The 18,462-nt window shown below is 40.5% G+C and overlaps 1 protein-coding gene and 1 long non-coding RNA gene across 2 annotated transcripts; one reads left to right on the top strand and one right to left on the bottom strand.

The window, feature by feature from the left end:
- Positions 1-311: 311 nt before the first annotated feature.
- LOC136257873 (uncharacterized) lies at positions 312-4,365 on the bottom strand. Its single transcript, XR_010702245.1, has 2 exons — positions 4,192-4,365; positions 312-1,008 (listed from the first exon to the last, which is right to left on the bottom strand). It is a non-coding gene; the product is annotated as an uncharacterized lncRNA (long non-coding RNA).
- LOC136257871 (uncharacterized) lies at positions 4,283-15,112 on the top strand. Its single transcript, XM_066051188.1, has 3 exons — positions 4,283-5,509; positions 5,567-5,662; positions 13,999-15,112. Exons 1-3 carry the CDS (start codon positions 4,436-4,438, stop codon positions 15,007-15,009), a joined length of 2,181 nt encoding a protein of 726 aa, XP_065907260.1. The 5' UTR covers positions 4,283-4,435; the 3' UTR covers positions 15,010-15,112.
- The last annotated feature ends 3,350 nt before the right edge of the window (positions 15,113-18,462 follow it).

The following is an 18,462-nucleotide window of genomic DNA, read 5'->3' as shown; positions in this document are numbered from 1 at the left end:
CCCCTAGCTGGGTAGACTTTAATAATACTATGTACATGCACAGTCAGGCACTGCAGGAAGAACTGAACTTGATGACGATTGAAATTGAGAACTTGCAGCAGACTCAGTTGACTGAACTACAAACTTAGTGAATAGTTTACATAAGTCAGTCTTCCTTCCTTATAATCTGTATGGCCATCACACACGTTAAATTATGTATAAAATGCAAAACTAATTGAATGTAAAGACTTGACCAACATTACAATTTGGATATTAGTAATTTCAATTCTTGCTTTAATCATAGCTTTGTCTGCACTACAATATGAAAAATGTCATACTGCATTTTGAACCATGTTAAATTTAAAAATAAAAGATATTACAACAGGCAAATAATTTGTGTACACAGTTTGTAGAAAGCTACAATTCCTGATACACGTTGGTACATCGTCTTTTGTAAAGCAACAAGACTTAGTGATCTTTTAACATCATCCTCTGGAGCTGTTTGAATCCAAGAGTAACTTGTATAGAACCACTGATGTTCTCAAGGACCATTCTTCAGTACAGCAGAATGATTATAGTACCCAGGGTCAGACTCATTAAACCCAGCCTTAACCTCAACAGGATATTTGTGAACTACTCCAGATTCAGCTGTCCCTGATTCGGTTGCAGAATCGACAAACTCAGACATGGCAGTACGATGATGACCAGGTAGAGCAAACTGATTCCCAGACTCAAAAACAACAGAGTCATTATAGTTAACAACAGAACTATTAGGGCAAAGTGAGACTCACTAGGAAACTCCTCAGACCCTACAAACCCAGACACATCAAATCCAGACTTGGCAAAATGATGTTGCTTAGAAGAATGACCCTCATGGTCCCAACTGTGAACATTACTGTCATCTTTAGCTGGATCATCAAGTGTAGTTGGGTACTTGACATAAGCTGTGTAGTGGCCTCCATGTAAGCTCCCACTGTGTTGTACAACTCCAAGGAGGTCGTACATTAAGCAATTGTCTTCACACTCTTCCTGTATAACAGAGATCACATGATCACAACAGCAAAAGCTTACATGCTGTTTACCAGCAATCTCCATAAACACTACAGGGTGCATTATTGAATGTACTGCACCTTGTAATGATTATGGACTGAACAGTTTTGGCTGTGGGTAGAAATGTACATCTAAAAGATGGTTGTAGACGCAGATGTAGTCATACGGCAGCAAATAAACTTGTATTCAAGTGACATAACAACTACATTTTATTTTACTCTATTAAACATGTCAAGTTGCATACTTTCCAATAAATGGTTTATATTGTAGCAATTAATGTGAATACGTACGTTCTTAAACCAATGATTGATCTTCGCTGTTTGGCTGCAGTAGAATAAAGGGAAAAAAGCTGTTTACTTTGGGGGATATTTGTCCCTCGAACCATCAGCTAAACTCTCTCAAAGGCATGTACATATGTACATACATATGCATAATAACTAGATGAATTATGTGCTTGAAAACTAACTTCACATTTGATTGATACGTAGTTTATCCCTTAACATGTTTAAATGACCTTGAATTCAGAAACAACTAATATATACTGTACTACATAAATTTACTAAGTGTTAATTGTTACATCTTTGTTGACAATAGCGGTGAGTAACAAGTATATATGATGGCTGGCCTGGAGTCTACTGTTAGTGGTTTTAATTATTTCCCTTGCTGCTGCTGTTTCTTCAAACTTATACAAGTAATCACACGAGTAGTTCAAGAATATAAATATATATATATATATATATATATGTGTATCATACATACAACTGTTTTTCACAAGTACAAGTTTGAAATTTAAAAAAAGAGTAGGGACCGTAGCACATTGAAAAAAGTTCTGAAACAAGCTGGAGTAGTGCACGATATTAAATCACAGTAAAACAATAAGAAGTGTTATATCCCTACTGTGCTCAAGATACCATAATGGAAATGCACAGTAGGGATATAACACTTCTTATTGTTTTAGTGTGAAATAATATCGTGCACTACTCTAGCTTGTTTCATCTATGTTGCTATGGTCCCTATTCTATTTGAAAATTCCAAATTATTTTGTGTACTTGTTTGTTAACTTTATTCGTGAAATAATATTATTATGACTGGTGAACCCATATATACTGCAAATAAAAAAAAAATGGTACCACACACTCCAGCTATCAATTACCGTTTGAAAAGTGAAGTATCCATTACTCAGCTATGTTCAATCCATTACACAGTACTACAAATCAAGAACTGTGGCATGAACTTTTTCATAGTGGCTGCAATCAAAGTAGCCACTATGAAAAATACAGACGATTTCCGTTTTGAAGGGAAGCTATCATGCTACCGCCAAATCAACACCTTTCACTGTCAGCAAAGATGAATGGGACACAAGGGAGGACACTGGTAAGCCCATGAAGAATGCATTGTACATACTGCGGTGTGCCAAAAGGCATGTGCCCAGCTGAAGCGATGTCAAACAGAGGAAAAATCAAGCCCGTAGCCTTAGCCGTTATTGAGTTATGATTGTCTGAAGGCATCAGTCAGTCAGTGTCTGTCTGTCAGTCAGTCAGTCCGTCGGTTGGTCGGTCGGTCAGTCAGTCACTATAAAATTCCATTTAGTAATTTTAAAAAGAATTTCATAGCAACTTGTTAAAAGCATTTCGGGTCGATCTGAAGGCTTGTTTGGGCTTAGTTTTGCCTAACCAATACTGCCTCCTCATTGTCGTCAGGGAAATGTGAGGCTGGTTTTTGGATGATGTTTTTCATGCCAAACCATTGTGGTCCCTACTACAGTACTATCGTACTGTATAATACAAGTAGCCCAGGCTATAAATATATACACTTAGCTACACTTAGCCACTACACTATAGTATGTTCACGTTGAGCTGAATCCTGAAAAACAGCTAAAAATTAAAAGTGGATTTTTTCTCAACAGAGTTAACATTTCAGCCAACCAGATGATTAGTTACAGCAAAGGTGTCAACAACAGACACGTACGGTTTGGTTCCATAACAAGATCGGGAAAGGGCTGTAATGGACACTGTACTTATATGGCTCCCCCACAGGAAATGTATTGTAAAAATTTTGATTGGCCGTAAATATTATGTCAAACATTTGAACAAAAAGATTTTGAAATATTTTTAGCGGGTCAAGCAATACTACGAATACGCCGAATTTCAAGATTGTGTGTAATTGCATCCATGAGTTAGTAAATGTTTTTGAGGATTCAGCTCAACGTGAACGTACTATAGCCCAAATACACTACAGTAAGTATACTTAACCCAGAAATAAAAGCCTGGGCTTTTATACGAGGAAATGTGGTAATAAAATTTGAGCTGTTCTTCTCATTCACACACGCACACACACACACACACACACACACACACACACACACACACACACACACACACACACACACACACACACACACACACACACACACACACACACACACACACACACACACACACACACACACACACACACACACACACACACACTACACACACACGCACTACACACACACACACACACACGCACTACACACACATGACCTACACACACACGCACTACACACACACACACACTACACACACACACCAAGGGGATGTCACGTCGGCTCACACTGTAGGTAGAAATGCAACCGCGGTCAAAGTCGTGACCGGGGAAAATTTCACCTTGACCCTTGACTTGCAGCGTTTATCATCTTTGACCTGTGACTTGGACGTTTCTTGTCGAACTTTTGACCTCCACTTATTTCTCTATTTTCCTATACGCACCTGCGCTTGTAACCTAGTATAACATTTTCTTAGTGCGTGCTACCAGCGGCTGGGAGAGAAAAATCATTATAATTATGACGAAATGCCTGTTGGAGCTCTAAAACATCTCGGAGATCCTTACTTCTTGTGAGTTACGTATAATTCTGTAAACTTGATAATAGCTACGTATAGTTTTCGATTATGGGTTTCGAACCTTCCGTATCGTCTTGACCCTTGACCCACTGTAAGAGCTATTTTGGGGGCTTGACCGTTGACTTGGAGTTTGACCGCAGTCACAGATCGACCTACAGCAAGAGCCTGAGTGACACCCCCTTGCGCGCACACACACACACACACACACACACACACACACACGCACTACACACACACACACACACACGCACGCACGCACGCACCACACACTCTGGTTAACCTCATCTCTGCACGTAGGAGACACGTGACATCGTGTTGGAATCCATCGCTTTCTATACTTCTTCTGAATCACAAATAAGTGTTAACAGCTAGCCAATGGCGGGCTGCAACATTGGAATGGTCGAAGTAATCGTCATCGTGACAGTCGGATAGTTTGCCTAATCACGTGATCTATTTAATTACTTTGCGGCGCGTGCAGACAAAGTGTGGTTGCTCCAGCATTCGTGCTTCGTACGCCTCTGGAAATGGCTTCCGGTGATGATTTTCAAGGTCTAGTTCTGAAGGGAGTTACCAAACTAGATTGCAAGGAACTGGGACGAGGGGCTTATGGGAGAGTTTACGCTGTCAAATATTGTGGAACGACATGTGCCGCCAAAGAGATCCACTCCATTCTGGTCGAAGAGGTGGGAGACGTGGAAATGAGACGAACAGTGGAATCGTTTATGATGGAGTGTCGTCAATGCAGTACATTACGTCATCCAAACGTCATTCAGTTCCTAGGTGTTTATTATCCCTCTGTGGGGGCGGGTGGTGTACAGGGAAGGATGCGGCTACCAGTAATGGTTATGGAGATGATGGTGGATAGCTTGACCTCACTGGTGGATAAACATGAGAAGATACCTGTCCATATAAAATTTTCAATCGTCCATGATGTCTCCCATGGCCTGTGCTACCTTCACAATCATGACCCTCCCATTGTCCATCGAGACCTCTCCCCCAATAATGTCTTATTGACGGCACGTCATGTGGCAAAGATCAGTGATCTTGGAGTGGCCAAGGTGATAAAGGCTGATAGTAGAAAGACAATGACTAAGGCTCCAGGAACTGTTGACTTTATGCCACCTGAAACACTAACAAAACAACCAGAGTATGGCACTCCCATGGATGTGTTTTCTTTTGCTGGGATAATCCTCCACACATTTTCCCAACAGTGGCCTACCCCATCTGAGCAAACTCAGTTTGATCCCAAAACCAGAAGAAAGGTGGCTTTGTTGGAAGTTGAACGTCGTCAGCAGTACCTGGACAAAATGATAGGAGAGGCTGGAGTATTGAGGCCACTGGTGGAGGAGTGTCTGGATGATGATCCTGCTGTGAGGCCAACCATAACATCTGTCTGTGAGAGGATTCAAGTGAGCAAGGATGTTTACACGAAGGAGTCCCCACAAGATGTTATCACTCTACACCAACAAGTGGAGCAGCAGAAGATAGAAAATGAGCAACAGAAGTCTGAAATCAACCAGCTGAAATTTGAAATCAACCACCTGAAATATGGAAATGACCAGTTGAAATTTGAAGTTGACCAGTTGAACCAACAGCTGGTAAGTGTTGTTTGTTTTGTTTTGTTATCATTACCATATATGGTATTGTTTTCTTAGGCCTCCACAAGGAGTGTACCAACACAACAAGTAGCCAGTCAACTTAACAGAGTAACTTTAGGAGGACCAACAACAAAGACATCAAAATTGAAAATAGTAAGAATGTTAGTACATACTCTATGGTAAATGTCATGTGTGGAGGATAAAGTTTATAACCATTCAATACTAGACTTGAACACTGTCATTTACCAATATCAACTGATCATGAAACAGTGTAATATGGTCACCTGTCCAAAAACAGTATGCTAAGCCATACAAGTACTGAAAACACATGACAAGCATTTTGACTGCACAACAATTCTCACTTCCTTATAGCCTGCTACAATGGCTTGGAATCATTTTATGGTGGAGTTACATGTATAGACAGGTTAATTAAGCTTAGTAGAAGATTGTAAACAGCCAAAGGTAATGCAACAGCACAGCAGCACTAGCTCATTGTACACCATCAAACAGGTTTGTATAGTCAGTGATATACACATCATGACAACATTGCATGTTTATACCAGATGGCTGAAGCAGCTGTTTGTGATTCACACAGAGTGAAACTTTTTAGAGCAGTTCTTTCTACTACCAAAGGCAAAATAATGTCTTACGTGAAAATAACAATACAAATTTATACTATTATTATCACAAAGATCACTACAAGTTCACCATTTTGTGACATGATGTAATAAAATGCAACAAGTTATTATTACATCATAAACATATTTATGGGATGTAAAATTAGCACTGTACAACTTGGCATACTGTTCCTTTAAAGTTTGCAACTGTTTAGCATTTGTGAAAATCAACTTGTCAGCTACTTAAATTAGGAAAGTTTTTAGTTGTTAGATTACATCATGTGTGTATTATCAAAGTATACGGCAACTCGTGATGGAGGTTAATAGCTTAACCATAGTGAATACAAAAATGAATCACACACGCCTCTAGTCAATCACGCACGTGATGCAGAAGGTGCCATTTTTTGGCTTGTGTGATCAAACTTCAACTCGTCATGTGTAAAAGTGCCAGACGGAGAACAATAACATTTCATTTCTACCTTCAGCGGAACGATATCCTGATGACTAGTAGGGTATCAATTTCTACCTTTACCCTGCGAACCACAGTAATAACTGTCAGATTGTGACTGTGAAGATTTTCAAGCAAGTTTCCTGCACTAGTTTGATCAATAGTGCTCTAGCCGTGGTGGCACACACAGATCAGCACAACTGATTCTATCGGTAGATCCTCCAGTATCGTCTCGCTGGGTGAGTTATTACCTACCACCGGAAGTCCCCACAAACCAGTCACTGATTATCGATTCTCCTCCCTTCACACAGGAAGGGAGTGAAATATAGTAAATCCTCGAGGTAGGCGTAGAGGGTACCTGGCCTTTTAGGGGTAAAGTTGCAGGCCGAATTTTATTTTAAAAATAATTTATGGATTAGTTAACCACAAATTAAACTGGTTGGATTCCACATTTTAAACTCTTTAGCCCCTAGGAGGGAGGGGGAAAAGGGGGGGGGAGGAGTAGGCCTGGTTCAGTTGGGGACAGGTGGATTGGCAGCTACATCAGTAGCACTGAACATGAGTTACGTTGGTAGCACTCAAACATCAGCTATGTCGGTAGCACTCAAACATCAGCTACGTCGGTAGTTTTCAAACATCAGCTATGTCGGTAGCACTCAAACATAAGCTACGTCAGTAGCACTCAAACATCAGCTACGTCGGTAGCACTCAAACATCAGCTACATTGGTAGCACTCAAACATCAGCTACGTTGGTAGCACTCAAACATCAGCTACATCGGTAGCACTCAACCATCAGCTATGTCGGTAGCACTCACTCATGAGCTACATTGGTAGCACTCACATATGAGCTACGTCAGTAGCACTCACACATGAGCTACGTTGGTAGCACTCACACATGAGCTACATTGGTAGCACTCACACGTGAGCTACGTTGGTAGCACTCAATATGTCAGTAACACCCAGACATGAGCTGTCAGTAGCACTCAGACATGAGCTACATCCGTAGTAGCCAGACATGAGCTACATTGGTAGTACTCAAATGTGGTAAGTTGGTACTCAAACATGAGCTACATCTCACAATGTAAGCTGTGTTAGTAGCACTCACACATAAGCTACGTCGGTATCACTCAAACATGAGCTACATTGGTAGGACTCAGGCATGAGCTATGTCAGCAGCACTCAAACATGAGCTACATCGGTAGTACCAAAACCTGAGTTACATCATCAGTAGCACTCAATATGTCGGTAACACCCAGACATGAGCTACATCACTAGTAGCCAGATACGAGTTACTATAGCACCCAGAAATGAGCTATGTTGGTAGGTAAGCACTCAAATGAGGTAAGTTGGTACTCAAACATGAGCTACCTCTCACAGTATGAGCTCTGTCGGTAGCACTTAAACATGAACTATGCCAGTAGCACTCAAACTGAACTACTATATACGTATACGTGGGTAGCACTCAGACATGAGCTACGTTGGTAGTGCCCAGACATGAGCTACGTCGGTAGCTCCCATACATGAGCTACATCGGTAGCACTCAAATGTGGTAAGTTAAAAGCATTCACACACGAGCTATGTCGGCAGCACTCAAATGTGAGTTACAACAGTAGTCTAGAACTCAAACATAAATATATTGGTAGCACTCAGACATAAACTACATCGGTAGCACTCAAACATGAGCTAAGTCAGAAATACTCAAACCTGAGTTACATCAGTAGCACTCAATATGTCAGTAACACCCAGACATGAGCTGTCAGTAGTACTCAGACATGAGCTACATCAGTCATGAGCTATGTTGGTAGCACTCAAATGAGGTAAGTTGGTACTCAAACATGGGCTACATCTCACAATGTGAGCCATGTTGGTGGCACTCACACATGAGCTACGTTGGTAGCACTCACACATGAGCTATGTCGGCAGCACTCAAACCCAGTAGCACTCAAACATGAGCAATATATGTTGGTAGTACCCAAATCTGATTTACATTGGTACCACTAAATATGCCGATAACACCCAGACATTAGCTGTCAGTAGCACTCATACATGAGCTACATCACTAGTAGCCAGACACAAGCTACTATAGCACCCAAATGAGGTAGGTTGGTACTCAAACATGAGCTACATCTCACAAAATGAGCTATGTTGGTAGCACTTAAACATGAGCTATGTCAGTAGCACTCAAACTGAACTACTATACGTCGCTAGCACTCAGATATGAGCTACATCGGTAGCATCCATACATGAGCTACATCGGTAGCACTCAAAATTAACATGGTAAGTTAAAAGCTTTCACACATGAGCTACGTCGGTAGCACTCAAACGTGAGTTACAACAGTAGAACTCAAACATAAAATAAATTCAATATATTGGTAGCACTCAAACATGAGCTATGTCAGTAGCACTCAAACATGAGCTACATCAGTAGCACTCAAACATGAGCTACACCACACAAACATGAGTTACGAACATCAGTAGCACTCAATTTCAGACATGAGCTATGTTTGGTAGCACTCCATGAGCTATATCAGTAGCACTCAGACATGAGCTATGTTGGTAGCACTTAAACGAGCTATGTCAGTAGCACTCAAACACGGGTAGCACTCAAATATGAGCTATATCATTAGCATTATTCAGTCATGAGCCATGTTGGTGATACTCAAACATGCTCGACATCAGTAGCACTCAAACATGAACTACATTGTTAATACTCAAACATGAACTATGTTGGTAGCACTCAGACATGTGCTATATTGGTAGCACTCAAACATGAGCTACATCAGTAGCAGCCATACATGAGCTATGTCAATAGCACTTAAGTCGGCAGCACTCAAACATGAGTGATTAGTAGCACTCACACACGAGCTACGTCAGTAGCACTCGAACATGAGCTATGTCGTTAGCACTCAAACATGAGCTACATCAGTAAATGTGGGCTACATTTGTAGCACTCAAACATGGGCTACATTGGTAGATATCAACCATGAACAATGCACAAACATAATCATGAGCTATGTCGGTAGCACTTGTAACATGAGTTATGTCAGTAGCACACAAACATGAGCTACATCATGCAGTAGCACTGGTAATATGAGTTATGTCAGTAGCACAAAACATGAGCTACATCAGTAGCACTTGTAATACGAGTAGCACCTGACTGCATTAACCACAGAAAATGTGACATGTAAGTAGGTAGCTCATAGTCACACATCAGCAATGTCAATCGGCAGCACCTGCTGCACTAAATAGGACAACTATACATTGCAGTCACACATCAACTATACGTGTGTCTTACCACATCAATTGCAGTAAATATGTGACAACTACTCTAACTCAGTACAGTCACACTTCAGCAATGCAGGTAACACCTGATTTCAGTAAACGTGACACTGCTAGTAGTGTTCTTCAGTCACATTTGCTAAGACATTAGTACCTGGGTGCATCGATTCTAGTAAAATTAACGTGATAGCTATGTTGGTATCACAGTACAGTCACACATCAGCTACCTGACTATCAATCACAGTGAACATGACCTCTTGTCATCGCACATTTACACAACAGCTATATTGCATGCATCAACTGTAGTTGAGGTGATTGCTATGTCAACAACACTGCACAGTCATTATTGTTAGCTTCTGACTACATCAGTGGTAAGAAAAAAAATGGGACAGCTATAGTACTGCTATACATTATTACCATGCACTGTAGCTACAGCCACATATCAGCTACGTATATTGTTAGCACAGGATCATGTCACAGCAGAGGTGGCAGAAACATCAGCAGTGCAGCCACACATCAACTATATCATCACTTGACTGCATCATGATTAGCTAAAGTGGACAGGACGGCTACACCAGTAGCAATGTACAGTATATACTGTTGGAATCAGACTATATCAATTACAATGGAGGTAGCAGAAACATCACCAGCGCAGCCACACATTATCACCTGACTGCATCAACTTCAGTGGGCATGACAGCTACACCGGTAGCAGTGTGCAGTCACATATCAGGTATATTGTTACATCTGTCTGCATCAATTGCAGTAGATGTGACACCTGGCTGGCTATGTCATGATCCTACACCCACACATCAGATATATTGCTAACAATTGATGGAATCATGTGCAGCAGAAGTGTCAGGAATTTCAACAGCACAATTCAATACTGAAATCGCCTGACGCATTAGTTGCAGATGTAACAGCCATGCCAGGATAGGACTATTTGATACTCCTGACCATATGCATCTCATGATTGCGGCTACACATCAATTGTATTATTAGTACCTGCACCATTAACAGATCTTACAGATAGTAACAGCACAGGACAGCCATGAGCTGTAGCACCTGACTGCATCACTATCACTCAGTATCAGTCACAGTGGATGAGACAGCTATGTCAGTAGTGCAGTACAGTTGCACATTACAGGGCCATAGCAAGCGCAGCTGGGCTTTGGTCTCTGCAAACATTTAACATACTTAGCATGTCCAGCCATGTGCTCTAAAACCTCCTCTTCACCCACACTAATCATAAAAGCCTAGTGCCTGCATCAGCTATATCAGTAGCACCTGACAGCATCATTTGCAGTATATTTGACGGCTATACAGTGGTAGCACAGTTCATTACAGATGCGCATCAGCTATACATGATAACATCGATGGCAGTAGACATGACAGCTACTCAGTTGATTATACAGTGGCATATCAGTTATTGCACTTAACTGAAAGATGGGACAGCTATACATTTATAGCATTGTACAGTTACACATCAGCTAATCACTACCACTAAATGGCAGGACTTGCAGCAGCTGCAGCCACAGTTTAAGCACACTTCAGCTACACTGAAATAGCATATGACTGCACCTGCTAAGCAACCAGCACAGTGGAGTCAGACATCAACTTGATCCTTAGCACCTGACTACATTATTTGCTGTAGCTAAATGTGGCAGCGATGTTCAGTAGCACATGTACAGTACACACATATCAGCTAAATTGGTAGCTGATAATCAAGATGACAGCTACTACTACAGCTCACTTGCTGGGAACACCTTAACTAGAACTGCTAGCAATCAAGAGGCAAAAAAAACATACTGACATATTCTGTATCCAGCTAGTCAGGTATTGTAGCACAGGGCAGTCACATGCCAACATTATATCAATAGCATATGCCAGCATTACTTACAGGATGTGACAGATAAGCAGCACACTACAACAGCTATGGTGACCACCGAACAACGTAATTGAGTGAGTCTAGATCTGGTAGCACTACTTTAGGTAACAAGACAAAGTCGTACTAAGCTATTTGATCATTACCACATGCCAGCTGTATCACGCACTGGCTTATTGAAATCACACCAGGCATGTTTATCACAGATGCCTATGCTCTAAGCAGTATCAGAATAGTGACACCCATAGACACGTCAGACTGGGTCGCATCTCAACTCTCTGGATACGGGGAACACATAAATTATGATAGTGTCAAGAGTGCTCAAGTAGGTGAGCCAATATTACTCACTATGAATGCACTGTGAGCTGGAGACATTGTGCAGTTGCACATCAGCTAGGTCATCACATGACTACAATGCTAAAATCCAACAGGCCATGCAATCACTAAAACGTACTTGCATACACATGTATATTATAGATTAACAAGTTATATGGCTACCGAAACTGCCAGCTTTGCAACATGCTGGTGACACACCGATAGCAGTCTTAGCATAAGTCATAAGTCAAAACTATGACCATAAAACGTCAATCAAACAAAGGCTACGGTACTACTGAAGTGTCACACAGCTAAGTATTAATGGAGCTGGGGTAGTCTGACAGCTGACTGCTCGCCAGACCAGGGCATGGCACTGATACAACATCACTCACTTAATGTTTTGAAATATGTTCCTTTCTATGCGGCCAGTATCAACAGCCATTAGCTAATTGCAGCTCGTAACTGCGCTGCTGGCACAGTTTACATAGAGGTAGCCATGAATAGGCAGACACACGTGCTAACGCTTAACAGCACCTATCAAAGGTGACAAGACCTCATCTGGGTGACAGGAAAGCCAAGCTCAAAAAACATAATCATTTTGGCAAGGTTTAAATTACTCCAACTAGCCACTTAGAACCCCCTGCTACTCCATTATGGGCTTTCTTTGAGATAGGCTCGAGTTAGCTGCAGGGGCCAAAAATCCTACATCAACCCATACAGATTACAACAAAGGCTCTAAAATGCACCTGTCACCGACCTGCGGGGGGGGATCACGTGCACCGGATCACATGATGAAACAACCTGACCACCTGTTAAAAATATATAATTTTGTTGGGAGTAAGGGAGTATGTGGTGGAATTCGTAGAACAGGGTTGAGAATGGATGGGGCACTTTTATGCACGACGAGTTGAAGTTCGATCACACGAGCCAACAAATAGCGCTTTCTGCATCACGTGTGTGATTGGCTGGAGGCGTACGTGATTCTTTTTGTGCTAACCACAGTTAAGCTATTAACCTCCATTTAGCACAGATTTATCAAATCATGTATTGTAGTTGTTGGTGGTATTAAATATTCATTGAATTACATTTAGTAGATGTTGGTGGTATTGTGCTAAATGGAGGTTAACCATTTAGCACAGATTTATCAAATCATGTATTGTGGTTGTTAGTGGTATTAAATATTCATTGAATTACGTTTAGTAGATGTTGGTGGTATTATCTAAATGGAGGTTAATAGCTTAACTATGGTTAGCACAAAAAGAATCACGCACGCTTCCAGCCAATCACCGACGTGATGCAGAAGGCGCCATTTGTTGGCTCGTGTGATCAAACTTCAACTTGTCGTGCGTAAAAGTGCCCCACCCACCTGTTCTACAAATTCCACCACATACTCCCTTACTCCTAACAACATTATTTTATTTTGACAGGTGGTCAGGTTGTTTCACCATGTGATCCGGTGCATGTGATCCCCTCTCAGCGCAGGTCGGTAACAAGCGTGTAGCTGCTATTGTGTTGTTGAGCCTTTGTTGTAACCTGTATGGTTTGATGTAGGATTTTTGGCCCCTGCAGCTAACTCGAGCCTATCTGGGCTAGCCCCTGCTGTGGAGAAGGATCTGACCTTTCAACTTATTCCTTGTTTTGAGCCATACAGGTTACAACAAAGGCTCGAAAACACAATAGCAGATACGTGCCTGTCACCAACCTATGCTGAGAGGGATCACGAGCACCGGATCACATGATGAAACAACCTGAACACCTGCCAAAAAATATAATGTTGATACCACCAATGTCTACTAAACGTAATTCAATGAATACTTAATACCACCAACAACCACAATACGTGATTTGATAAATCTGTGCTAAGTTACAATTAACAGTAAACTGCTCCATCCATTGTCTAGCTGTATGGATGATATTGTTATTATACTATTATTATCCACTCAGGAGGCACCTCCATTAATGCCAGCACTTACCAGTGGTAGGTACCACATAAAATGGACTCAGCTGGCCAATCTTCCTGCTCCAATGTATGGTGCATATGTCACAGTACAAGACAAGAAGGTCTATGTTGCTGGTGGGAGTAGTTCAGTTGATGATGCTGAACACCAAGTATATGTCTATGATGTCAATACTGACCATTGGGATCAGTTACCTCCCTCAGGTCACTGGTTTGGTATTCCTCACATCATTGGTGGAAAGTTGGCAATTATTGGTGGATGGCTGTCTGCTACTAAGAGGCCGATTAATAAAGTTTCTACATTTGATGAAACTAGTCAAACTTGGACATCTTACTATCCTGACCTTCTCTCGATTAGGGATAGACCAGGGGTGGTTACTCACCTGGAGCATGTTATTGTTGCAGGGGGATACACGATTGTTAACAACACAATAGTAATACAAGATGATATTGAAGTCCTCAATTGGATGAAGAATTCTCATTGGCGGAAAGTGTCCATTAATCTTCCTGTACCGATGTACATCTTCACACCCATTGTTACTGATGATCATTTACTCATAATGGGTTACAATAATGCTAACAGGAGACATGACAAAAGTGCCTACAAGATACTTGTTGATGTTATCACAAGATCAGATGACCAACAAACCACTGACAAATCCACCAAATGGATTACAATGACTAATGCCACTCACTACACTACAGCCCTAGTCCCCAGCTCATCCCCGCCAGTGGTAGTTGGTGGACAGGATCAAAGTGGCACAACAACATCAGATATTAAGATGTATGATGACTCCAGCAAATCATGGAAGAACATTACATCGTTATCATCAGCTAGATCAGGAGTAGCTATAGCAGCAGTAGCTATAGCAGCAGTCAACAACAATGCCATTATAATCATTGGAGGAGTTTCTAGAGGAGGGGGTTTGGCTAAATCATCCAGTCTTATTACAATGGAACTGGGACAAGCTCAACTAAACACTAACTCTATGGGGTAACATTGTATGACTAATTTTTGTATGGTGTGTATACACCACTACTAAGCATACACTGATAATAATTTTGGTTGTATGAAAACTTATTGTATTATTTTTATTGTACTTAATAAAACATTTTACTTTAATCATACAGCTGTATAGTAGGGACCATAAAGGAGTAGGCATGGCCCATGAAATAACATCACCCAAAAACCAGCTGCCTCAATTTTCCCTGACGACGATGAAGCAGTAGCTATTGGTTAGGTAAAACCAGGCACAAGCTTTCAGATCAACCCAAAACATTTTCAACAAGTTGCTAAAAAAATCTACTGACCGAGTAACTGACCGACTGATTTATAGATTAAATAGTAACTGACCGACTGATTAAATAGATTTTTTTTAAAATCTGTTTAGTGGAATATTCTATTGACTGAGTAACTGACCGACTGATGCCTTCAGACAAGTGTAACTCGATAACGGCTAAGGCTACGGGCTTGATTTATTCACTGTTCGATGTTGCTTCGGCCCAAGAGGTGCCTTTTGGCATACCGCAGTACGTACAATGCATTCTTCATGTACTTACCAGTGTCCTCCTTTGTGTCCCATTCATCTTTGCTGACTGCGGGTGACAGTATGTGATGGCTTCCCTTCATAATGGAAATTTTTCATAGTGGCTATTTTGATTGCAGAGGTGCTTTTTGAACAGTTCTTGATTCATATATACTGCTTTGTAACTGGTTGAACATAGTTTCAACAATGGATACTTCACTTTTCAGACGATTATTATTATTATCAATTTGCCAAAAAAGGCATACACAATAGGCAAAGCCTGTACAAGGTGTCAGCCTACAAGGAGAAACATACAGCTACTACAAAACAAAGACAAAAAATACAGAACAATTTACAAAACACAACAAAAAACATGATGCACATATCAATTTACACATAAGCAAATATACAGTTGATGTCGGAAAGACTTTGGGTTGCGATCCTCTATGATATAAAGTGCTTTACTGTTTCAAAGAAAAGTCGTATTAACAAAAAGGAGTATCTCCATTGGTGAACTGAGAAGGAACTAATGACAGGTGATGACTTCTGGTAGATGTAATTGAGTTTAACATGCAGTGGCTATTAAATAAGATGGAAGTGCGCTGGACATGTAGAAAAGAAAATTTTGCCTTGACCGTAGAGAAGGGAGATTAAGTTGGGAGCACATGTCAAATCAAGTAACATGGCTGCTCTAGAGCACTGACTGTCCAATACCTCAGAAGCACAGAGCAGAACATATTGCAAAAGGGAACATGGACAAGTGTCCTGACTTTAAGGTGTCCATGGGTCCTGATAGATAATGTCTCACCTGACAAGTATCACTGCAAAATGGAGCAATGTTGAGACTATTTGGAAACTCAGTATTTCTATAGAAATAGATTACAAATCACATAATTATTACTCATGCAGTGAATGGAATGCAGACACATAGGACATGGGTCAAGTCAACTGGGTCACTGGGATTGTAAGAATAGGTTTGGCCCAGATTGCATAATGCAATGGTTCAACATTCTTGATGGTGATAATGAAAACAAATTCTCTGAGAAAAATTGTAAAGCAAGTTAAGCATATGTGACGATTGATTTCAGTCACTATCTGACCCAAATGATGTTCACAATAAGGAATGATGGTAGACTATGAAACAGTAGTTGTTTACTCACTAAACATTCAATGTATCCTCCAGTCTCTTGTATATGATAAAAAAGACAAAATGCGGCCAACTTATTATAAAACCACTGAGAATGGGTTATGTACACAAAGCTAATGTCAGGACCCCAGAAGCGACACAATGCAAATTGTTACAACCTTCCTGATAATATACAAGTCCACATTTGTTACTATTTAAACATGTATTAAATTCTCTAAGTACATTATACATTTTCATAACTATCAGATTTTCTGTTAGCTGTACACTTCTGACAAAAGGACTTGTTGTCATCATCTAACATATCCAGTGATGTATGCTCCTTCAAGCACAGCTCTAGATCATCAACACTTGTTGAAGATGGTTCCTTAGTTAGTCGGACATATGCCATGACACTGTAATAACTCCTGCAGTAACCTGGGATTCTCTGCCTTGTTAGTTTCTGGATCATCATAGTCAGGATAGTGATGGTGTTCAACACAACAGCTACACCTTCATCTAGGATTGGTACATGCACACACATCTAAAAATGGTTCCACCAGTTAATTAAGTAGGCTATAAAAGTATCAGAAAATTTCTCGCATTATACTGTTAACATATGTATATCTAACTAAAATTGTGACCCAATTTTGGAAAATCACCCATATGGGCGCATTTGACACCTAAAATATTTAATTATCAAGCAACAAACTTTATAGTGCAATTCTACTTGTTAATGGTTGTAAGCCATTCTCAATACCTTAAATTACAGGAAAATTATTGAAATATTTTTTAAAACTGTGTACTGCTCTTATTAGCAACCCACTAAACATGAAAATTCTAATTATTTTATGCACGCCTATATGGGTGATTTTCCAAAATTCAGTCACAATTTTGAAAACCATTGATGTTCTAGGAGGCATTAGTACATGTTAGGAGATAACATGATTTCAAAGATTCCAAAAGCTATGGGTAGGCATGAGGCTATTATGCTCCAAAAATTGAGAATTATGCTTTTGAGCAGTGCTCAAAAAATCACCTATTATGCTTTTGAGAATTGCCCATTATTCCCAAAATTATGCCACCATAATTGGCTAGTAATGACAATTTATTGCTGTATCAGACCATTTTCATTGATGTTTAAGCTTCAAACAATATTGAATTCTTTAGATGGTTGCTGTATTAGAGTATTTCATTTCAATGTGACTGCTTTATTAGAGTAAATTATATTCAGTGACTGTTCATTAGAGTTTCTGACTGCTCTATTAGAGTATCTCGATTTTTTTTAACGAAACTGTGCAATCTGCAGATTTTCCTACTTATAATCACCTCAAAATGCTAGCATATAATTCCTGATTCCCACACATAACTATTATGCCCGAAATTGTGCCGGCATAATCGCCGCATCCCTAGCTATGGGTTTGAATTTTTGCTGTGATTGAAGCAACTATGTATAGTGTTAAGCTCCCTTTAGTAAGCTAGCCACTGGTATAATCATGACTTCAAGCACAAGTGGTGACATGGACATTCGGGCTTTACCTGATATGTATGCCCGACTGCTTGAGGACACGCAAAGCCCGAATGCCTTGTGTTACAGCTAATATGTATGCCATCTGTATCAGGGTGATAGCCTGCACAGGGCGATCAATTACCCAAGCCAATATGAGTGCAACCACTGGATGCATTATAGCTATATCTCCGTTATATATGCATGCCTAAAAATTTTGATTATGCCGGGGAAAATTTTGATTATGGGTCAGCAGTTAGTACGTACTGGTTATGTTCAGTTACAACAAACTGGC

This window comes from Dysidea avara, chromosome 6 (assembly GCF_963678975.1).
Source record: "Dysidea avara chromosome 6, odDysAvar1.4, whole genome shotgun sequence".
NCBI classification, from domain to species: domain Eukaryota; kingdom Metazoa; phylum Porifera; class Demospongiae; order Dictyoceratida; family Dysideidae; genus Dysidea; species Dysidea avara.
This window is presented reverse-complemented; position numbering and strand designations above follow the sequence as displayed.